At 42.3% G+C, this 24281-nt stretch overlaps 1 protein-coding gene across 1 annotated transcript in view; it reads left to right on the top strand.

Annotated features, from left to right (window-relative positions):
- LOC128651370 (serine/threonine-protein phosphatase 4 regulatory subunit 1) overlaps positions 1 to 24281 on the top strand; it is a 515789-nt gene that overhangs the window by 299626 nt on the left and 191882 nt on the right. The window contains exon 10 of the mRNA XM_053704495.1: positions 19049 to 19218. Coding sequence (XP_053560470.1) covers positions 19049 to 19218 — 170 coding nt within the window. The remainder of the gene's footprint in view (positions 1 to 19048; positions 19219 to 24281) is intronic.

Below are 24281 nucleotides of genomic sequence, written 5' to 3'. Positions count from 1 at the left end.
CTCCTCCGTTTGAACCTATGCATTCTTTGGACATTAAATTACTTTCTTGGAAAGTTTTGTTCCTTTTGGCCATCTCTTCTGCCAGAAGAGTTTCTGAATTATCTGCTCTTTCTTGTGAGTCTCCTTTTCTGATTTTTCATCAGGATAAGGCGGTGTTGCGAACTTCTTTTAAATTTTTACTTAAGGTTGTGAATTCTAACAACATTAGTAGAGAAATTGTGGTTCCTTCATTATGTCCTAATCCTAAGAATTCTAAGGAGAAATCATTGCATTCTTTGGATGTAGTTAGAGCTTTGAAATATTATGTAGAAGCTACTAAGAATTTCCGAAAGACGTCTAGTCTATTTGTTATCTTTTCCGGTTCTAGGAAAGGTCAGAAGGCTTCTGCCATTTCTTTGGCATCTTGGTTGAAATCTTTAATTCATCATGCTTATGTCGAGTCGGGTAAAACTCCGCCTCAAAGGATTACAGCTCATTCTACTAGGTCAGTTTCTACTTCCTGGGCGTTTAGGAATGAAGCTTCGGTTGATCAGATTGCAAAGCAGCAACTTGGTCTTCTTTGCATACTTTTACTAAATTCTACCATTTTGATGTTTTTTTCTTCTTCTGAAGCAGTTTTTGGTAGAAAAGTACTTCAGGCAGCTGTTTCAGTTTGATTCTTCTGCTTATAATTTCAGTTTTTTTTCATTATAAGATTTAAACTTTGTTTTGGGTGGGGATTATTTTCAGCGGAATTGGCTGTCTTTATTTTATCCCTCCCTCTCTAGTGACTCTTGCGTGGAAGATCCACATCTTGGGTAGTCATTATCCATACGTCACTAGCTCATGGACTCTTGCTAATTACATGAAAGAAAACATAATTTATGTAAGAACTTACCTGATAAATTAATTTCTTTCATATTAGCAAGAGTCCATGAGGCCCACCCTTTTTGTGGTGGTTATGATTTTTTTTGTATAAAGCACAATTATTCCAATTCCTTATTTTTTATGCTTTCGCTTTTTTCTTATCACCCCCACTTCTTGGCTATGCGTTAAACTGATTTGTGGGTGTGGTGAGGGGTGTATTTATAGGCATTTTGAGGTTTGGGAAACTTTGCCCCTCCTGGTAGCAATGTATATCCCATACGTCACTAGCTCATGGACTCTTGCTAATATGAAAGAAATTAATTTATCAGGTAAGTTTCTTACATAAATTATGTTTTTTTACTTCTGTGACTAACTTGTATCTAAGCATCTTCTGACCACCCCTAATCACATGACTTTTAGTTATTATCTATTGACTTGCATTTTAGCCAATTAGTGCAGTGTCTGCCACTAGCGTGATCACAATGCTATCTATATGGCCTACATGAACTTGTTCTCCCCTGTTGTGAAAAGTAAATAAAATAGGGGCGGCCTTTAAGGGCTTAGAAATTATAATATGTGCCTTCCTAGGTTTGCTTTCAACTAGAATACCAAGAGAACAAAGCAAAATTGTTGATAAAAGTAAATTGGAAAGTTGTTTAAAATTACATGCCCTATTTGAAACATGAAAGTTTTTTTTGGACTTGACTGTCCCTTTAATAACTGACCTCTACCGCAATTAATTGAAACCACTCCCGCATCATTGTCATTTTGTGTCATGGTGACTGTTGGGATGATCCTAGCTGGAGGATGCCAAAGAAATGGCATGATATGACTGATGGAACCAAGGTTTAGAAAGGAATCTATTTCTCTTGTTAAGTGTATCCAGTCCACGGATCATCCATTACTTGTGGGATATTCTCCTTCCCAACAGGAAGTTGCAAGAGGATCACCCACAGCAGAGCTGCTATATAGCTCCTCCCCTCACTGCCATTTCCAGTCATTCTCTTGCAACTCTCAACAAAGATGGACGTAGTAAGAGGAGAGTGGTGTATTATAGTTAGTTTTTTAACTTCAATCAAAAGTTTGTTATTTTTAAATGGTACCGGAGTGTACTGTTTCATCTCAGGCAGCATTAGTAGAAGAATCTGCCTGTGATTTCTATGATCTTAGCAGAAGTAACTAAGATCCACTGCCTTTCTCACATATTCTGAGGAGTGAGGTAACTTCAGAGGGGGAATGGCGTGCAGGTTTTCCTGCAATAGGGTTTGTGCAGTTAATATATTTCTAGGGATGGAATTTGCTAGAAAAATGCTGCTGATACCGGATTAATGTAAGTTAAGCCTTAAATGCAGTGATAGCGACTGGTATCAGGCTTATTAACAGAGATACATACTCTTATAAAAGTGTAATATAAAATGTTTGCTGGCATGTTAATCGTTTTTATATATGTTTGGTGACAAAACTTATTGGGGCCTAGTTTTTTTTCCACATGGCTGGCTTGATTTTTGCTAGAAACAGTTTCCTGAAGCTTTCCACTGTTGCAATATGAGTGGAAGGGCCTATTTTAGTGCTTTTCTGTGCAGCTAAAAATACTGACAGAGACATTCAGCTTCCCTCTGCATGATACAGGACATCTCTGAAGGGCTCAAAAGGCTTCAAAGTCGTGTTTGAGGAGGGTAACAATCACAGTAGACTGTGGCAGTTGTTGTGACTGTGTTTAAAAAACGTTTTTGTCATTTATTATTCTTTTTTTGTTATTAAGGGGTTAATCATCCATTTGCAAGTTGGTGCAATGCTCTGCTGACTTGTTACACTAACAAAATGTTTACAGTGTATGTAACTGCCTCTTTTCACTGTTTCAAATTTTGTCAAAATTTGTTTCTCTTAAAGGCACAGTAACGTTTTTTATATTGCTTGTTACTTGCTTTAAAGTGTTTTCCAAGCTTGCTAGTCTCATTGCTAGTCTGTACAAACATGTCTGAAACAGAGGATACTTGTTCATTATGTTTAAAAGCCATGGTGGAGCCCCATAGGAGAATGTGTACTAAATGTATTGATTTCACCTTAAACAGTAAAGATCAGTCTTTATCTATAAAAGAATTGTCACCAGAGGGGTCTGTCGGGGGGGGAAGTTATGCCGACTAACTCTCCCCACGTGTCGGACCCTTCGCCTCCCGCTCAAGGGACTCACGCTAATATGGCGCCAAGTACATCAGGGACGCCCATAGCGATTACTTTGCAGGGACATGGCTGCAATCATGAATAATACCCTGTCAGAGGTATTATCCAGATTGCCTGAATTGAGAGGCAAGCGCGATAGCTCTGGGGTTAGATGAGATACAGAGCGCATAGATGCTGTAAGAGCCATGTCTGATACTGCGTCACAATATGCAGAACCTGAGGACGGAGAGCTTCAGTCTGTGGGTGACGTCTCTGAATCAGGGAGACCTGATTCAGAGATTTCTAAATTTTAAATTTAAGCTTGAGAACCTCCGTGTATTGCTTGGGAGGTATTAGCTGCTCTGAATGACTGTGACACAATTGCAGTGCCAGAGAAATTGTGTAGGCTGGATAAATACTATGCAGTGCCGGTGAGTACTGATGTTTTTTCCAATACCTAAAAGGCTTACAGAAATTATTAGTAAGGAGTGGGATAGGCCCGGAGTGCCCTTTTCCCCACCACCTATATTTAGAAAAATGTTTTCCAATAGATGCCACTACACGGGACTTATGGCAGACTGTCCCTAAGGTGGAGGGAGCAGTTTCTACTTTAGCAAAGCATACCACTATCCTGGTTGAGGACAGTTGTGCTTTTTCAGATCCAATGGATAAAAAATTAGAGGGTTACCTTAAGAAAATGTTTATTCAACAAGGTTTTATTTTACAGCCCCTTGCATGCATTGCGCCTGTCACTGCTGCGCGGGCATTCTGGTTTGAGGCCCTGGAAGAGGCCATCCATACAGCTCCATTGACTGAAATTGTTGACAAGCTTAGAACTCTTAAGCTAGCTAACTCATTTGTTTCTGATGCCATTGTTCATTTGACTAAACTAACGGCTAAGAATTCCGGATTCGCCATCCAGGCGCGTAGGGCGCTATGGCTCAAATCCTGGTCAGCTGATGGGACTTCAAAAGTCTAAATTACTCAACATTCCTTTCAAGGGGCAGACCTTATTCGGGCCTGGTTTGAAAGAAATTATTGCAGACATTACTGGAGGTAAGGGTCATACCCTTCCTCAGGACAGGGCCAAATCAAAGGCCAAACAGTCTAATTTTCGTGCCTTTTGAAATTTCAAGGCAGGTGCAGCATCAACTTCCTCTGCTTCAAAACAAGAGGGAACTTTTGCTCAATCCAAGCAGGCCTGGAAACCTAACCAGTCCTGGAACAAGGGCAAGCAGGCCAGAAAGCCTGCTGCTGCCTCTAAGACAGCATGAAGGAGCGGCCCCCTATCCGACAACGGATCTAGTAGGGGGCAGACTCTCTCTCTTCGCCCAGGCGGTGGGCAAGAGATGTTCAGGATCCCTGGGCGTTGGAGATCATATCTCAGGGATATCTTCTGGACTTCAAAGCTTCTCCTCCACAAGGGAGATTTCACCTTTCAAGATAAAGAAAGAGGCATTCCTAAGCTGCGTACAAGATCTCCTTGTAATGGGAGTGATCCATCCAGTTCCGCGGACGGAACAAGGACAGGGGTTTTATTCAAATCTGTTTGTGGTTCCCAAAAAAGAGGGAACCTTCAGACCAATTTTGGATTTAAAGATCCTAAACAAATTCCTCAGAGTTCGGTCATTCAAGATGGAAACTATTCGAACCATTTTACCCATGATCCAAGAGTGTCAATACATGACCACAGTGGACTAAAAGGATGCCTACCTTCACATTCCGATTCACAAGAATCATCATCAGTTCCTGAGGTTTGCCTTTCTAGACAGGCATTACCAATTTGTAGCTCTTCCATTCGGGTTGGCTACAGCCCCAACAATTTTTACAAAGGTTCTGGGCTCACTTCTGGCGGTCCTAAGACCGCGAGGCATAGCGGTGGCTCCTTACCTGGACGATATCCTGATACAGGCGTCAAGCTTTCAAATTGCCATATCTCATACATAGATAGTTCTGGCATTCCTGAGGTCGCATGGGTGGAAAGTGAACGAAGAAGAGTTCTCTATCTCCTCTCACGAGGGGTTTCCTTCCTAGGGACTCTAATAGATTCTGTAGAAATGAAAATTTACCTGAAGGAGTCCAGGTTATCAAAACTTCTAAATGCTTGCCGTGTTTTTCACTCCATTCCGCGCCCCACGGTGGCTCAGTGCATGGAAGTAATCGGCTTAATTGTAGCGGCGATGGACATAATGCCATTCGCGCGCCTGCATCTCAGACCGCTGCAATTATGCATGCTCAGTCAGTGGAATGGGGATTACACAGATTTGTCCCCTCTTCTAAATCTGGATCAGGAAACCAGAGATTCTCTTCTCTGGTGGTTATCTCGGGCCCATCTGTCCAAGGGTATGACCTTTCGCAGACCAGATTGGACAATTGTAACAACAGATGCCAGCCTTCTAGGTTGGGGTGCAGTCTGGAACTCCCTGAAGGCTCAGGGTTCATGGACTCAGGAGGAGAAACTCCTCCCAATAAATATTCTGGAGTTAAGAGCAATATTCAATGCTCTTCTGGCTTGGCCTCAGCTAGCAACACTGAGGTTCATCAGATTTCAGTCGGACAACATCACGACTGTGGCTTACATCAACCATCAAGGGGGAACCAGGAGTTCCCTAGCGATGTCAGAAGTCTCCAAGATAATTCGCTGGGCAGAGACTCACTCTTGCCACCTGTCAGCGATCCATATCCCAGGTGTAGAGAAACTGGGAGGCGGATTTTCTAAGTCATCAGACTTTTCATCTGGGGGAATGGGAACTTCATCCGGAGGTGTTTGCTCAATTGGTTCTCCGTTGGGGCAAACCAGAATTGGATCTCATGGCGTCTCGCCAGAACGCCAAGCTTCCTTGTTACGGATCCAGGTCCAGGGACCCAGAAGCGGCACTGATAGATGCTCTAGCAGCGCCTTGGTTCTTCAACCTGGCTTATGTGTTTCCCACCGTTTCCTCTGCTCCCTCGTCTGATTGCCAAAATCAAACAGGAAAGAGCATCAGTGATATTGATAGCGCCTGCGTGGCCACGCAGGACCTGGTATGCAGACCTAGTGGACATGTCATCCTTTCCACCATGGACTCTGCCTCTGAGACAAGACCTTCTAATACAAGGTCCTTTCAATCATCCGAATCTACTTTCTCTGAGACTGACTGCATGGAGATTGAACGCTTGATCCTATCAAAGCGTGGGCTTCTCCGAGTCAGTAATTGATACCTTAATACAGGCACGAAAGCCTGTCACCAGGAAAATTTACCTCAAGATATGGCGTAAATATCTTCATTGGTGTGAATCCAAGAATTACTCATGGAGTAGGGTTAGGATTCCTAGGATATTGTCCTTCCTCCAAGAGGGTTTGGACAAAGGATTATCAGCTAGTTCTTTAAAGGGACAGATTTCTGCTCTGTCTATTCTTTTACACAAGCATCTGGCAGAAGTTCCAGACGTTCAGGCATTTTGTCAGGCTTTAGTTAGAATTAATTCTGTGTTTAAACCTGTTGCTCCTCCATGGAGCTTAAACTTGGTTCTTAAAGTTCTTCAAGGGGTTCCGTTTGAACCCCTTCATTCTATTGATATCAAACTTCTTTCATGGAAAGTTCTTTTTCTGATGGCTATTTCCTCGGCTCGAAGAGTCTCGGAGTTATCTGCCTTACATTGTGAATCTCCTTATCTGATCTTTCATTCAGATAAAGTTGTTCTGCGTACAAAACCTGGGTTTCTCCAACATTGGTGTGTCCGGGTCCACGGCGTCATCCTTACTTGTGGGATATCTCTTCCCCAACAGGAATGGCAAAGAGTCCCAGCAAAGCTGGCCATATAGTCCCTCCTAGGCTCCGCCCACCCCAGTCATTCTCTTTGCCGTTGCACAGGCAACATCTCCACGGAGATGGTTAAGAGTTTTTTGGTGTTTAAATGTAGTTTTTATTCTTCTATCAAGTGTTTGTTATTTTAAAATAGTGCTGGTATGTACTATTTACTCTGAAACAGAAAAGGATGAAGATTTCTGTTTGTGAGAGGAAGATGATTTTAGCAGACAGTAACTAAATCGATTGCTGTTTCCACATAGGACTGTTGAGATGAAGTAACTTCAGTTGGGGGAAACAGTTAGCAGACTTTTCTGCTTAAGGTATGACTAGCCATATTTCTTTCATGTAATTAGCAAGAGTCCATGAGCTAGTCCTCATGGGACCGGTAAGCCATTTTCTTAGTCAAACAAACAGAATAAAGGGCTTAAAATGGGCTAAAAAAACTGGTAGACATTTTTATGGGCTAAATCGATTGCTTTATTTGGGCATTTTATTCATATTTATGCTGACAATTCGCATTTATAAACTTGGGGAACGTTTATTAAACGGCAGGCACTATGTTAGACACCTTTTCCAGTCAGGGGCCTTCCTAGTTGTAGACTGAGCCTCATTTTCGTGCCATTACTGCGCAGTTGTTTTTTGAGATCAGGGCATGCAGATGCATGTGTGAGGATCTGAAATTTGCTGGAAAAGCTTCTAGAAGGCGTCAATTGGTATCGTATTCCTCTCTGGGCTTGGTTGGGTCTCAGCAAAGGCTATAGCTGGGACTGTATAGGGGTTAAATTTCTAAACGGCTCAGGTTCCGTTATTTTAAGGGTTAAAGCTCTGAAATTTGGTGTGCAATACTCTTAATGCTTTAAGACACTGTGGTGATAATTTTGGTAATTTTTGAACAATTCCTTCATACCTTTTCACATATTCAGTAATAAAGCGTTTTCTGTTTAAAATTTAAAGAGACAGTAACGGTTTTGTTTTAAAACGTTTTTTGTGCTTTTGTTGACAAGTTTAAGCCTGTTTAACATGTCTGTGCCTTCGGATAAGCTATGTTCTATATGTATGAAAGCCAATGTGTCTCCCCATTTAAATTTATGTAATAATTTTGCCATAGCGTCCAAACAAAGTAAGGACAGTACTGCCACAGATAATGAAATTGCCCAAGATGATTCCTCAGATGAGGGGAGTAAACATGATACTACATCATCTCCTACTGTGTCTACACCAGTTTTGCCCACACAGGAGGCCCCTAGTACATCTAGTGCGCCAATACTTTTACCATGCAACAATTAACGGCTGTAATGAATAACTCCATAGCAAATATTTTATCCAAAATGCCTACTTATCAGAGAAAGCGCGATTGCTCTGTTTTAAAACACTGAAGAGCTGGAGGGCGCTGATGATAATTGTTCTGTCATACCCTCACACCAATCTGAAGGGGCCATGAGGGAGGTTTTGTCAGATGGAGAAATTTCAGATTCAGGAAAAATTTCTCAACAAGCTGAACCTGATGTTGTGACATTTATATTTAAATTAGAACATCTCCGCGCACTGCTTAAGGAGGTGTTATCTACTCTGGATGATTGTGACAACTTGGTCATTCCAGAGAAATTATGCAAGATGGACAAGTTCCTAGAGGTTCCGGTGCACCCCGACGCTTTTCCTATACCCAAGCAGGTGGAGGACATAGTAAATAAGGAGTGGGAAAAGCCCGGCATACCTTTTGTTCCCCCCCTATATTTAAGAAATTATTTCCTATGGTCGACCCCAGAAAGGACTTATGGCAGACAGTCCCTAAGGTCGAGGGGGCAGTTTCTACTCTAAACAAACGCACTACTATTCCTATCGAAGATAGTTGTGCTTTCAAAGATCCTATGGATAAAAAATTGGAGGGTTTGCTTAAAAAGATTTTTGTACAGCAAGGTTACCTTCTACAACCCATTTCGTGCATTGTTCCTGTCACTACAGCAGCGTGGTTCTGGTTCGAGGAACTAGAAAACTCGCTTAGTAGAGAGACTCCATATGAGGAGGTTATGGACAGAGTTCTCGCACTTAAGTTGGCTAACTCTTTTATTTTAGATGCCGCTTTGCAATTAGCTAGATTAGCGGCGAAAAATTCAGGGTTTGCTATCGTGGCGCGCAGAGCGCTTTGGCTAAAGTCTTGGTCAGCGGATGTGTCATCCAAGACAAAATTGCTTAAAATCCCTTTCAAAGGTAAAACTCTATTTGGACTAGAATTGAAAGAGATTATTTCAGACATCACTGGGGGAAAGGGCCACGCCCTTCCACAAGATAGGCCTTTCAAGGCCAAAAATAAGTCTAATTTTCGTTCCTTTAGCAATTTCAGGAACGGACCGGCCTCTAATTCTGCATCCTCTAAGCAAGAGGGTAATGCCTCACAACCCAAACCAGCCTGGAAACCGATGCAAGGCTTGAACAAGTGTAAGCAGGCCAAGAAGCCTGCCGCTGCTAACAAAACAGCATGAAGGAGTAGCCCCCGATCCGGGACCAGATCTAGTGGGGGGCAGACTCTCTCTCTTTGCTCAGGCTTGGGCAAGAGATGTTCAGGATCCCTGGGCGCTAGAAATACTTTCTCAGGGTTATCTCCTGGAATTCAGGGAACTACCCCCAAGGGGAAGGTTCCACATGTCTCACTTATCCTCAAACCAAATAAAGAGACAGGCGTTCTTACATTGTGTAGAAGACCTGTTAAAGGATGGGAGTGATACACCCAGTTCCAATAAAGGAACAAGGAATGGGATTTTATTCCAATCTGTTCGTAGTTCCCAAAAAAGAGGGAACTTTCAGACCAATTTTGGATTTGAAGATCCTAAACAAATTTCTCAGGGTACCATCGTTCAAGATGGAAACCATTCGAACGATTCTACCCACTATCCAGGAAAGTCAATTTATGACTACCGTGAATCTAAAGGATGCGTACCTACATATTCCTATCCACAAAGAACATCATCAGTTCCTAAGGTTCGCTTTTCTGGACAAGCATTACCAGTTTGTGGCCCTCCCATTCCGGTTAGCCACTGCTCCAAGGATTTTCACAAAGGTACTAGGGTCCCTTCTAGCGGTTCTAAGACCGAGGGGCATTGCAGTAGTACCTTACTTGGACGACATTCTAATACAAGCGTCATCCCTGTCAAAAGCAAAGGCTCATACAGACATCGTTCTGGCCTTTCTCAGATCATACGGATGGAAGGTGAACATAGAAAAAAGTTCTCTGTCTCAGTCGACAAGAGTTCCCTTCTTGGGAACAATAATAGATTCCTTAGAAATGAGGATTTTTCTGACAGAGGTCAGAAAGTCAAAACTTCTAAGCTTTTGTCAAGTTCTTCATTCTGTTCCTCGTCCTTCCATAGCGCAGTGCATGGAAGTAGTAGGGTTGATGGTTGCAGCAATGGACATAGTTCCTTTTGCACGAATTCATCTAAGACCATTACAACTGTGCATGCTCAAACAGTGGAATGGGGACTATACAGACTTGTCTCCAATGATTCAAGTAGATCAGAAGACCAGAGATTCACTCCGTTGGTGGCTGACCCTGGTCCATCTGTCCCAGGGAATGAGCTTCTGCAGACCAGAGTGAGTCATTGTCACGACCGACCGCCAGTCTAGTGGGCTGGGGCGCGGTCTGGGAATCCCTGAAAGCTCAGGGTCTATGGTCTCGGAAGAGTCTCTTCTCCCGATAAACATTCTGGAACTGAGAGCGATATTCAATGCTCTCAGGGCTTGGCCTCAACTAGCAAAGGCCAGATTCATAAGGTTCCAATCAGACAACATGACGACCGTTGCGTATATCAATCATCAGGGGGGAACAAGGAGTTCCCTGGCGATGAAAGAAGTGACCAAAATAATTCAATGGGCGGAGGATCACTCCTGCCACCTGTCTGCGATCCACATCCCAGGTGTGGAAAACTGGGAGGCGGATTTTCTGAGTCGTCAGACATTCCATCTTGGGGAGTGGGAACTCCATCCGGAGATCTTTGCCCAAATAACTCAGTTATGGGGCATTCCAGACATGGATCTGATGGCGTCTTGTCAGAACTATCTTGGAAAGTTTTGTTTTTGGTTGCAATTTCTTCTGCTAGAAGAGTTTCTGAGTTATCTGCTCTGCAGTGTTCTCCGCCCTATCTGGTGTTCCATGCAGATAAGGTGGTTTTGCGTACTAAGCCTGGTTTTCTTCCTAAGGTTGTTTCTAACAAAAATATTAACCAGGAGATAGTTGTACCTTCTTTATGTCTGAATCAGTTTCAAAGAAGGAACGTTTGTTACACAATTTGGACGTAGTCCGTGCTCTAAAATTCTATTTAGAGGCTACAAAAGATTTCAGACAAACATCTTCCTTGTTTGTTGTTTATTCTGGTAAAAGGAGAGGTCAAAAAGCGACTTCTACCTCTCTTTCCTTTTGGCTTAAAAGCATCATCCGATTGGCTTATGAGACTGCCGGACGGCAGCCTCCTGAAAGAATCACAGCTCACTCCACTAGGGCTGTGGCTTCCACATGAGCCTTCAAGAACGAGGCTTCTGTTGACCAGATATGTAAGGCAGCGACTTGGTCTTCACTGCACACTTTGCCAAATTTTACAAATTTGATACTTTTGCTTCTTCGGAGGCTATTTTTGGGAGAAAGGTTTTGCAAGCTGTGGTGCCTTCCGTTTAGGTAACCTGATTTGCTCCCTCCCTTCATCCGTGTCCTAAAGCTTTGGTATTGGTTCCCACAAGTAAGGATGACGCCGTGGACCGGACACACCAATGTTGGAGAAAACAGAATTTATGCTTACCTGATAAATTACTTTCTCCAACGGTGTGTCCGGTCCACGGCCCGCCCTGGTTTTTTAATCAGGTCTGATGAATTATTTTCTCTAACTACAGTCACCACTGTACCATATGGTTTCTCCTATATATATTTCCTCCTGTCCGTCGGTCGAATGACTGGGGTGGGCGGAGCCTAGGAGTGACTATATGGCCAGCTTTGCTGGGACTCTTTGCCATTTCCTGTTGGGGAAGAGATATTCCACAAGTAAGGATGACGCCGTGGACCGGACACACCGTTGGAGAAAGTAATTTATCAGGTAAGCATAAATTCTGTTTTTTACCTAAGGTGGTTTCTAACAAGAATATCAATCAAGAGATTGTTGTTCCATCATTATGTCCTAATCCTCCTTCAAAGAAGGAACGTCTTTTGCATAATCTAGACGTAGTCCGTGCCTTGAAGTTTTACTTACAGGCTACTAAAGATTTTCGCCAAACATCTAACCTGTTTGTTGTTTACTCTGGACAGAGGAGAGGTCAGAAGGCCTCGGCAACCTCTCTTTCTTTTTGGCTTCGGAGTATAATCCGTTTAGCCTATGAGACTGCTGGACAGCAGCCTCCTGAAAGGATTACAGCTCATTCTACTAGAGCTGTGGCTTCCACCTGGGCCTTTAAAAATGAGGCCTCTGTTGAACAGATTTGCAAGGCTGCAACTTGGTCTTCCCTTCATACTTTTTCCAAATTTTACAAATTTGATACTTTTGCTTCTTCGGAGGCTGTTTTTGGGAGAAAGGTTCTACAGGCAGTGGTTCCTTCCGTTTAAGTTCCTGCCTTGTCCCTCCCATCATCCGTGTACTTTAGCTTTGGTATTGGTATCCCACAAGTAATGGATGATCCGTGGACTGGATACACTTAACAAGAGAAAACATAATTTATGCTTACCTGATAAATTTATTTCTCTTGTAGTGTATCCAGTCCACGGCCCGCCCTGTCCTTTTCAGGCAGGTCTAAATTTTAATTAAACTACAGTCACCACTGCACCCTATGGTTTCTCCTTTTCTCGGCTTGTTTCGGTCGAATGACTGGATATGGCAGTGAGGGGAGGAGCTATATAGCAGCTCTGCTGTGGGTGATCCTCTTGCAACTTCCTGTTGGGAAGGAGAATATCCCACAAGTAATGGATGATCCATGGACTGGATACACTACAAGAGAAATAAATTTATCAGGTAAGCATAAATTATGTTTTTTATATGTTGACTGCTTTGTAATCATTTCAACTGGTATTATCAGGGAGTTCCAGGATAACTAGTAATTAACACCAAAACGATATTTTTCTTGTTAAGTGTATCCAGTCCACGGATCATCCATTACTTATGGGATATTCTCCTTCCCAACAGGAAGTTGCAAGAGTTCACCCACAGCAGAGCTGCTATATAGCTCCTCCCCTAACTGCCATATCCAGTCATTCTCTTGCAACTCTCAACATAGATAGGAGGTCGTGAGAGGACTGTGGTGTTTTATACTTAGTTTATTTCTTCAATCAAAAGTTTGTTATTTTTAAATGGCACCAGAGTGTGCTGTTTATCTCAGGCAGTATTTGGAAGAAGAATCTGCCTGCGTTTTTCTATGATCTTAGCAGAAGTAACTAAGATCAATTTGCTGTTCTCACACATTCTGAGGAGTGAGGTACTTCAGAGGGGGAATGGCGTGCAGGTTTTCCTGCAAATAAGGTATGTGCAGTAAAATATTTTTCTAAGGAATGGAATTGACTAAGAAAATACTGCTGATACCGAAGTAATGTAAGTAAAGCCTTAAATGCAGTGAAAGCGACTGGTATCAGGCTGATTGATAGAGATATATGCTAAGGTATGTGCAGTAAAATATTTTTCTAAGGAATGGAATTGACTAAGAAAATGCTGCTGATACCGAAGTAATGTAAGTAAAGCCTTAAATGCAGTGATAGCGACTGGATCAGGCTTATTAATAGAGATACATACTCTTATAAAAATGTGTTTTAAAACGTTTGCTGGCATGTTTAATCGTTTTTTGACATATGTTTGGTGATAAATCTTATTGGGGCCTAATTTTTCCACATGGCTGGCTTAAATTCTGCATAGAAACAGTTAACTGAGGCTTCCCACTGTTGTAATATGAGTGGGAGGGGCCTAATTTAGCGCTTTTTTGCGCAGTTAAAATTACAAAATGAATCATCCAGATTCCCTCAGCAGTCCCATGAATACTACAGGACATCTTCCAAAATCGTTTATAGGGAAGGTAATCCACAGCTCAGCTGTGGCAGTTTAGTTTTGTTGTGTCTTTTAAAAAACGTCTATGTCGTTTTTTTTATCTGTTTTTTTGCATTAAGGGGGTTAATCATCCATTTGCAAGTGGGTGCAAATGCTCTGTTAACTTATTACATATACTGTAATAATTTAGTTTGATTTACTGCCTTTTTTCACTGTTTTTCAAATTTTGACAAAATGTGTTTCTCTTAAAGGCACAGTAACGTTTTTTATATTTGCTTGTTAACTTGATTTAAAGTGTTTTCCAAGCTTACTAGTCTCATTATTAGTCTGTTCTAACATGTCTGACATAGAGGAAGCTCTGTGTTCATTATGTTTAAAAGCCATGGTGGAACCCCATCTTAGAATGTGTACCAGATGTACTGATTTCATGTTAAACAATAAAGATCATTTTTTGTCTTTAAAAACATTATCATCAGAGGATTCTGTCAAGGGGGAAGTTATGCCGACTAACTCTCCCCACGTGTCAGACCCTTTGACTCCCGCTTTAGGGACTCGCGCTCAAATGGCGCCAAGTACATCAAGGGCGCCCATAGCGTTTATTTTACCAGATGATTCTGTCGAGGGGGAAGTTATGCCGACTAACTCTCCCCACGTGTCAGACTCTTCGACTCCCGCTCCAGGGACTCACGCTCAAATGGCGCCTAGTACATCAAGGGCGCTTATAGCGTTTATTTTACAAGACATGGCGAAAGTTATGAATAATACTCTGGAAGCGGTATTAGTCAGACTACCTGAAATTAAAGGATAGCGAGATAGCTCTGGGGATAGATACAGAGCATACAGATGCGTCAAGAACCATGTCTGCTACTGCCTCACAATATGCAGAAGCTGAGGGGAGCTTCAGTCTGTGGGTCATATTTTTGACTCAGGGGAGATGATTTAACCTGATTCCGATATTTCTACATTTAAAATTTATGCTTAAGATCCTCCACTTGTTGCTCAGGGAGGTTTTAGCAGCTCTGAATGACTGGGTTACAATCACAGTGCTAGAAATTGTGTAGACTGAATAGATACGATGCAATGCCGGTGTGTACTGATGTTTCTTCCAATACCTAAAGAGGTTTACAGAAATTATTACTGAGGAATGGGATAGACCAGGTGTGCCGTTCTCTTCCCCTCCTATTTTTAGAAAAATGTTTCTAACAGATGCCACCACACGGGACTTATGACAGACTGTCCCTAAGGTGGAGAGAAGAGTTTCTACTCTAGCTAAGCGTACCACTAGCCCTGTCGAGGATAGTTGTGCTTTTTTAGATCCAATGGATAAAGAATTAGAGGGTTACCTTAGGAAAATGTTTATTCAACAAGGTTTTATCCTGCAGCCCCTTGCATGCATTGCTTTTGTCACTGCTGCTGTGGCGTTCTGGTTTGAGTCTCTGGATGAGGCTTTACAGGTAGCGACTCCATTGGATGAATACTTGACAAGCTTAGAGCACTTAAGCTAGCCCATTCCTTTTTTTCTGATGCCTTGTTTTTTTGACTAAACTAACGGCTAAGAATTCTGTTTTTACTATGCTGGCGCGCACAGCGCTAGGGCTTATATTATGGTCAGCTGTCGTGACTTTAATAAATAAGCTACTTAACTCCCCTTCAAGGGGCAGACCCTATTCGGGCCTGGTTTGAAGGAGATTATTGCTAATATCACTGGAGGAAAAGGTAATGCCCTTCCTCAGGACAGGTCCAAATCAAGGACCAAAAAAGTCTAATTTTCGTGCCTTTCGAAACTTCAAGGCAAGCATAGCATCAATTTCCTCTAAGGCAAAACAAGAGGGAACTTTTGCTCAGTCCAAGACGGTCTGGTGACAACCGGACCTGGAACAAAGATAAGCAGGCCAAGGAGCCTGCTGCTGCCTCTAAGACAGCAGGTAGAACGGCTCCCTATCCGGTAACGGATCCTGTAGGGGGCAGACTTTCATCTTTCGCCCAGGCGTGGACGAGAGAGAGAGGCCCAGGATCCCTGGGTATTGGAAATTATATCCCAGAGATATCTTCTGGATTTCAAAGCTTTTCCCCCCAAAGAAGGGGAGATTTCACCTTTCACAATTATCGGCAAACCAGATAAAGAAAGAGGCATTCTTACACTGTGTACGAGACCCATCCAGTTCCAGGGGAGGAACAGGGATAGAGTTTTTACTCAAATCTGTCTGTGGTTCCCAAGGAGAGGGAACCTTCAGATCTATTTTGGATCTAAAGATCTTAAACAAATTCCTCAGAATTTCATCATTTAAGTTGGAAACTATTCGTACCATCTTAACTATGATCCAGGAGAGTCAATAGAGGACTACAATGGATTTGAAGGATGCTTATCCTCACATTACGATGCATAAATATTACCATCGGTTTTTCAGGTTTGCCTTTCTAGACAGGCATTACCAGTTTGTAGCTCTTTCCTTTGGGTTAACTACAGCCCCAAGAATCTTTATGGAGGTTCTGGGGTCGCTTTGGCGGTCCTTAGGCCGCGGGGCATAGAAGTGGCCCCTTATTTAGACGACATCCTGATACAGGCGTCAAACATTCAAGTTGCCAAGTCTCATACGGACGTAGTACTGGCATTTCTGAGATCGCATGGGTGGAAAGTGAACAAGGAAAGAGTTCTCTATCCCCAATCTCAAGGGTTTCCCTCCTAGGGATTCTGATAGATTTTGTAGAAATGAAAATTTACCTGACGGAGTCCAGGTTGTCAAAGTTTCTAAATTTCTGCTGTGTTCTTCATTCCATCCGCGCCCTTTGGTGGCTCAGTACATGAATGTAATCGGCTTAATGGTAGCGGCAAGGGACATAGTACCGTTTGCACGCCTACATTTCAGACCGCTGCAACTATGCATGCTCAGTCAGAGGAACGGGGATTACACAGATTTGTTCTCCTGTTAAATCTGGACCAAGAGACCAGAGATTCTCTTCTCTGGTGACTATCTCGGGTCCATCTGTCCAAGGGTATGACCTTCCACAGGTCAGATGGGACAATTGTTACAACAGATGCCAGCCTTTTAGGTTGGGATACAGTCTGGAACTCCCTGAAGGCTCAGGGATAGTGGACTCAGGAGGAGACCCTCCTTCTAATGAATATTCTGGAACTGGGAGCGATATTCCATGCTCTTCAGACTTGGCCTCAGTTAGCAACTCTGAGGTATATCATTTTTCAGTCGGACAATATCACGACTGTGGCTTACATCAACCATCAAGGGGGAACAGAAGTTCCCTAGCGATGTTAGAAGTCTTAAAATAATTCACTGGACAGAGACTCACTCTTGTCTATCAGCTATCCATATCCCAGGTGTTGAGAACTGGGAGGCGGATTTTCTAAGTCGTCAGACTTTTCATCCGGAGGAGTGGGAATTCCCTCCGGAGGTGTTTGCACAAGATCAAGCAGGAGAGTGCTTTGGTGTTTTTGACAGCGCCTGCGTGGCCACGCAGGACCTGGTATGGAGATCTGGTGGACATGTCATCCTTTCCACCACGGTCTCTGCTTCTGAGACAGGACCCTCTACCTCAGGGTCCTTTCAACCATCTAAATATAACTAATCTGAGATGGACTGCCTGGAGCCTGAACGCTTGATGTTATCAAAGCATGGCTTCTCCGAGTCAGTCATTGATACCTTAATACAGGCCTGAAAGCCTGTCTCTAGGAAAATTTAACATAGATATGGTGTAAATATCTTATTGTTATGAATCCAAGGGTTACTCATGGAGTAAAGTCTGGATTCCCAGGATATTATCTTTTCTCCAAGATGATTTTGAGAAAAGGGTTGTCAGCTAGTTCCTTAAAAGGACAGATTTCTACTCTGTCTATTCTTTTGCACAAGCGTCTGGCAGGTATTCTAGACGTTCAGGCATTTGGTCAGGCTTTGGTTAGAACCAAGCCTGTGTTTAAAACTGTTGCTCCGCCATGGAGCTTAAACCTGGTTCTTAAGGTTCTTCAAGGAGTTCCGTTTGAGCCTTTTCATTTCATAGATATCAAACTTTTATCTTGGAAAGTTCCTTTTTGGTAGCTATTTCCTCGGCTCGTAGAGTCTCCGAGTTATCTGCGTTACAATGTGATTCTCCTTATCTGGTCCTCCGTTCGGATAAGGTAGTCCTGTGTACCAACCTGGGTTTTTACCTAAGGTGGTATCTAACAAGAATATCACTCAAGAGATTGTTGTTCCATTCTTGTATCCTAATCCTTCTTCAAAGAAGGAACGTCTATTACACAATTTGGATGTGGTTCGTGCTTTAAAGTTTTACTTACAAGCTACTACAGATTTTCATCAAACATTCACCTTGTTTGTTGTCTATTCTGGACAGAGGAGAGGTCAAAGACTTCAGCAACCTCTCTGTCTTTTTGGTTAAAAAAGCATAATTCATTTAGCTTATGAGACTGCTGGACAGCAGCCTCCTGAAGGGATTACAGCTCATTCTACTAGAGCTGTGGTTTTCACTTGGGCCTTTTTAAAATGAGGCTTCTGTTGAACAGATTTACAAGACGGAGTCTTGGTCTGCGTTTTATACTTTTTCAAATTTAACAAATTTGATACTTTGCTTCTTCGGAGGCTATTTTTGGGAGAAAGGGTTTTTTATAGGCAGTGGTAACTTCTGTTTAAATACCTACCTTCTCCCTCCCATCATCCGTGTACTTTAGCTTTGGTATTAGTATCCCATAAGTAATGGATGATCCGTGGACTGGATACACTTAACAAGAGAAAACATAATTTATGCTTACCTGATAAATTTATTTCTCTTGTAGTGTATCCAGTCCACGGCCCGCCCTGTCCTTTTAAGGCAGGTAATTTTTTTCATTTAAACTACAGTCACCACTGCACCCTATGATTTTTCCTTTCTCTGCGTGTTTTCGGTCGAATGACTGGATATGGCAGTTAGGGGAGGAGCTATATAGCAGCTCTGCTGTGGGTGAACTCTTGCAACTTCCTGTTGGGAAGGAGAATATCCCATAAGTAATGGATGATCCGTGGACTGGATACACTACAAGAGAAATAAATTTATCAGGTAAGCATAAATTATGTTTTTTTGGCTAAACGTCTCGAGGAAGGGGTGGTGGCTGAGCGTTACCTTTTATGGAGGTAACAAGGGAATGGTTCTGTCCGCGCCTCTTGGGGGAGGGATTTCAATTGTAAGTTTTAGCCAGAGGTTTCTAACAAGATATAGAAATTGTTTATTTTTGGTGTTCATTTCTAGTTTTTCCCCTTGCAGGTTCGTCAGACAGCATTCCAGTCTTTAGGTCCGTTCATCTCAACATTTGCCAATCCATCCAGTGCTGCACTGTATGTAAAAGATGATGGGTCACTGAGCATCAAACCTCCACCTCCTATAGAAGATGTGTCCTCTTCATGTGTCAGAGACTCCACAGAATTAGCTGAAAGGTAAATGTCTTGGTCAAACTAAATGTATACCTTGATTATATCTTATGGTTGCAAAATATATAATTTTAAGGTTTTAAAACTAAAGACAATTTGAACAGTGGAAAAGTAAATGTTATATCTTTTTCTTTTTTTAAAAATACTTATTTGGACACCATATCCCCTACTCTACATTATTTATGTTGCTTCTGTATTTGGAAATTATATAACCTTCTCTATATTGTTTACTGTTGCTTTTACAACCTCAATTTTGAAAAGTTAGGACAACATTCAAAATGCAAAAAAAAAAGTCATTTGAAAATTCTATTCACCCTGTACTATATTGAAAACACATTATTTGATGTTTTACTTTGTGAATTGAAAGTATTTTTGAAAATATACACTTATTTCAAATGTGATGACTGCAACATGTTTCAAAAAAATAGGGACAGGGGCCATTTAGGACTGATAGCGATGTGACAAGTTCAAATAAGAAGGGGATGTGGGAAAACGCGATGCAATCATAGTATATAAGGAGCCTCCGAAAAAGGCTTAGTCCTTCAAGACCATGGATGGGTCGAGGCTCGCCAATCCGCAAACAGATGCCTCGGCAAATAATCCAACTCTTTGAGAACAACATTCCCCAATGACAAATTGGTAGGATTTTGGGCATTTCACCTTCTACAGTGCACAATATAATTAAGATTCAAGGAATCCGTTCAAATCTTGGTGCGTTAAACGGACACTGAACCCAAATTTTTTCTTTCATGATTCAGATAGAGCATGCAATTTTAAGCAACTTTCTAATTTACTCCTATTATTAAATTTTCTTCATTCTCTTGGTATCTTTATTTGAAATGCAAGAATGTAAGTTTAGATGCCGGCCCATTTTTGGTGAACAACCTGGGTTGTTCTTGCTCATTGGTGGATAAATTCATCCACCAATAAAAAGTGTCTTCCATAGTTCTGAACCAAAAAAGCTTAGATGCCTTCTTTTTCAAATAAAGATAGCAAGAGAACAAAGAAAAATTGATAATAGGAGTAGATTAGAAAGTTTATTAAAATTGCATGATCAATCTAAATCACGAAATATTTTTTTTTTACCACTTCTGCATGCGCCTGATCTCCCATCCTTCAGACTTCACTGTTTCAAAAACCATCATGTCTTTAATGGATATCCTGATATGAGCTCAGGAATACTTTGGTAAACTTTTGTCAGTCAACACCATTCGCCGCTTTTGTCAGGCAACACCATTCGCCGCTGCATCCACAGATGCAAGTTAAGGCTTTACTATGCAGAGCAGAAGCCATATATCAACACTGTCCAGAAGCGCCGCCTAGATCTCTGGGCTCGGTCTCATCTTAGATGGACAGTAGCAAAGTGGAATCATGTTTTGTGGTCTTATAAGTCAACATTTCAAAAAGCCGTCGTGTTCACCGGGCCTAAGAGGAAAAGGTTTAACCAAGCTGTTATCAGCATCAGGTCCAAAAGACAGCGTCCGTCATGGTATGGGGGTATCAGTGTCCATGGCTTGGGTAACTTGCACATCTGTGAGGGCACCATTAATACAGAAAGACATTTCTTCTACAAGATATGACGAGTCCACGGATTTCATCCTTACTTGTGGGATATTATCCTCCTGCTAACAGGAAGTGGCAAAGAGCACCACAGCAGAGCTGTATATATAGCTCCTCCCTTCCCTCCACCCCCAGTCATTCTCTTTGCCTGTATAGTAATAGGAAGAGGTAAAGTGAGGTGTTATTTTAGTTTCTTCAATCAAGAAATTTTTTATTTTCAAATGGTGCCAGTGAGTACTATTTTTCTCAGGGAGAGTGAGGAATCTTTCTGCCCTGATGTTGATGATCTTAGCAAATGTTTTCCATGATGGTTCCCACAGCTGCTGAAGGTAGTGTAAGAAAATCTTCAGTGTGGAGAACGGTGTGTTGCTACAAGCAATTTTGAGGTATGTTCAGTCCTTTTGTTTCTGGGGAGACTTGATGCACAGAACAGGCTGACATTTTCCCCTTTATGGGGAGGGGTAAGCAGTATACACATGTGTAAAGAAATGGTGTACCTGGAATGCCTTTCTCTTTATTACCAAATTATGTAACATATTTTTTATCTGATAAAGAGGGGCTTGACGCTGGGAGTTGCGGTTCTGTTTAAAGACGGTCATGTTATGAAGGTGATTGATCTGACATATTTGTGCAGGGTTTTCACTTGATATATAGAGTATATATATGAGGGCACATGGCTTAAACTTAGGGGACATGTTTAATTTTTGTTATGACCCGTGCGGGTCTTACCGAGCTTGAATAACACCCATGGTGGGCGGGGCCTATTTTGTGCGCTCAGGCGCACAGTTCAGCTGGATCGCATGGGCGACAGAGTCCTGTTCTCTGGTGAGGCCTAAGTTTTCCGGTCTCCAAAGGGCCTAAATAGCTTCTCGAGCAGCAGCAGCAGTTACATTCGGGGGTAGGTAGGTGCCACAGCAGAGCTGTGGCGTGGTGCAGGGGCCTAATTAGAGATAATACATATTTTAATTGTTAAAGTCTTTATTATATTGGTTTACCATATTTTAGCAAGTGGATGCAATACTGTTAGAGAGTTGTTGATCACTTCCGAATAAATTTTACTGCTAAAAACACGTTTTTGAACGTCTCAGAAAAATAGTTGCGCTTTTGAAATTTAAAGTCGCAGTACAGTATTTTTTTCTGCATTAACTTTTGACTATAATTGAATTCTGAGATAAAAAATTTTAATAAAAGAATGACTATTATAAGATTGCTAGTCTGTTTAACATGTCTGACACTGAGGAGGAGACTTCTTGCTCTATGTGTTTAGATGCCACTGTGGAACCCTCTCTAACTCTTTGTCCCTCGTGTACTGAGAGGGCCTTGCAGTGCAAAGCACAGATTTTATGTAAAGATAATGTGTCTAAAGATGATTCTCAGTCTGAGGAGAATCAGGGTATACCGCTAACTTCTCCCCAAGCGACGCCTGGTTCTTCAACTGCGTCTAATTCCTTTACTCTGCAGGATATGGCTGCAGTTATGTCAACTACCCTTACAGAGGTACTATCTAAGTTGTCAGTATTACAGGGTAAACGCAGTAGGACAGAAGTCAATGTGAATACTGAGTCCTCTAATGCTTTATTAGATATTTGCGATGTACCCTCACAGGGATCTGATTTGGGGGTCAGGGAACTTTTGTCTGAGGGGGAACTTTCCGATTCGGGAAGTGCGGTACCTCATACAGACTCGGACGCCTTTTCTTTTAAATTTAAGCTTGAACACCTCCGCCTGTTACTTCGGGAGGTTTTAGCGACTCTGACTGTGAACCTATTGTGGTGCCACCAGAGAAATTGTGTAAGATAGACAAATACTTAGAGGTACCTACCTACACTGATGTTTTTCTGGTTCCTAAGAGAATCTCGGAGATTATTAAGAGGGAATGGAACAGACCGGGTATTCCGTTCTCACCCTCTCCTAATTTCAAGAAGATGTATCCCATATCTGACACTGTTCGGGACTCGTGGCATACAGTCCCTAAGGTGGAGGGAGCTATATCTACCCTGGTGAAGCGTACAACTATTCCTATTGAAAACAGTTGTGCTTTTAAAGACCCTATGGATAAGAAATTGGAGGGTCTTCTAAAGAAATTGTTTTTTCATCAGGGTTTCCTCTTACAACCAACGGCCTGCATTGTTCCAGTTACCACTGCAGCAGCCTTCTGGTTTGATGCTTTAGAAGAGTCTCTTAAGACTGAGACTCCCTTAGAGGATATCTTATATAGAATTAAGGCTCTTAAGCTGGCTAATTCTTTTATTACAGATGCCGCCTTTCAGATTGCTAAATTGGCATCTAAGAATGCTGGATTTGCTATTTTAGCGCGTAGAGCTTTATGGTTAAAATCTTGGTCTGCTGATGTGTCATCTAAGTCAAAGCTTTTGGCTATTCCTTTCAAGGGGAAAACCCTATTCGGGCCTGACTTGAAAGAAATCATTTCTGACATTACGGGAGGTAAGGGTCATCTCCTACCTCAGGATAGAACTACTAAACTGAGGGGTAAACAGAAAATTTTTCAGAACTTTAAAGGAGTGCCCTCTTCTTCCTCGTCTTCCGCCAAGCAGGAAGGGAATTTTGCCCAGACAAAGTCCGTCTGGAGACCCAACCAGACTTGGAACAAGGATAAACAACCCAAGAAGCCCGCTGCTGCTACCAAAACAGCATAAAGGGGCGGCCCCTGATCCGGGACCGGATCTAGTAGGGGCAGTCTTTCTCTCTTTGCCCAGACTTGGGTAAGAGATGTTCAGGACCCCTGGACGCTGGAAATCGTGTCCCAAGGGTATTAACTGGAATTCAAAAATTCTCTCCCAAGGGGGAGGTTTCTTCTTTCACGATTGTCTGTAGACCAGATAAAGAGAGAGGTGTTCTTACGTTGTGTAAAAGACCTCTCTACTATGGGAGTAATTCACCCTGTTCCAATATTGGAACAGGGGCAGGGGTTTTACTCAAATCTTTTCGTGGTCCCCAAAAAAGAGGGCACGTTTCGACCGATTTTAGATCTAAAAAGTCTAAAGTTTCTCAGAGTTCCATCCTTCAAGATGGAGACTCTTCGAACAATTCTGCCATTGATCCAGGAGGGTCAATATATGACTAACGTGGACTTGAAGGATGCATACCTTCATATTCCTATCCACAGGGATCATCATCAGTACCTAAGGTTTGCCTTCCTGGACAAGCATTTTCAGTTCGTGGCTCTTCCCTTCGGGTTGGCCACAGCACCCAGGATCTTCACAAAGGTTCTAGGGTCCCTTCTAGCGGTTCTCAGGCCGCGGGGTATTGCAGTGGCGCCTTATCTGGACGATATTCTGATCCAGGCATCATCCTATCATCTGACAAAGTCTTATACAGACATGGTTCTGTCCTTTCTGAGAACTCCCGGGTGGAAGGTGAATCTAGAAAAGAGTTCATTAATTCCACAGACCAAGGTTCCCTTCCTGGTAACTCCTAATAGATTCCATATCCATGAAGATTTTCTTGACAGAGGTCAGAAAGTTAAAGATTCTGAATACATGCCGAGC

The sequence above is a fragment of the Bombina bombina genome, chromosome 1, assembly GCF_027579735.1.
Source record: "Bombina bombina isolate aBomBom1 chromosome 1, aBomBom1.pri, whole genome shotgun sequence".
Taxonomy (NCBI): domain Eukaryota; kingdom Metazoa; phylum Chordata; class Amphibia; order Anura; family Bombinatoridae; genus Bombina; species Bombina bombina.
Note: the sequence above shows the minus strand (reverse complement) of the source record. Positions and strands in the feature narration are given on the sequence as shown.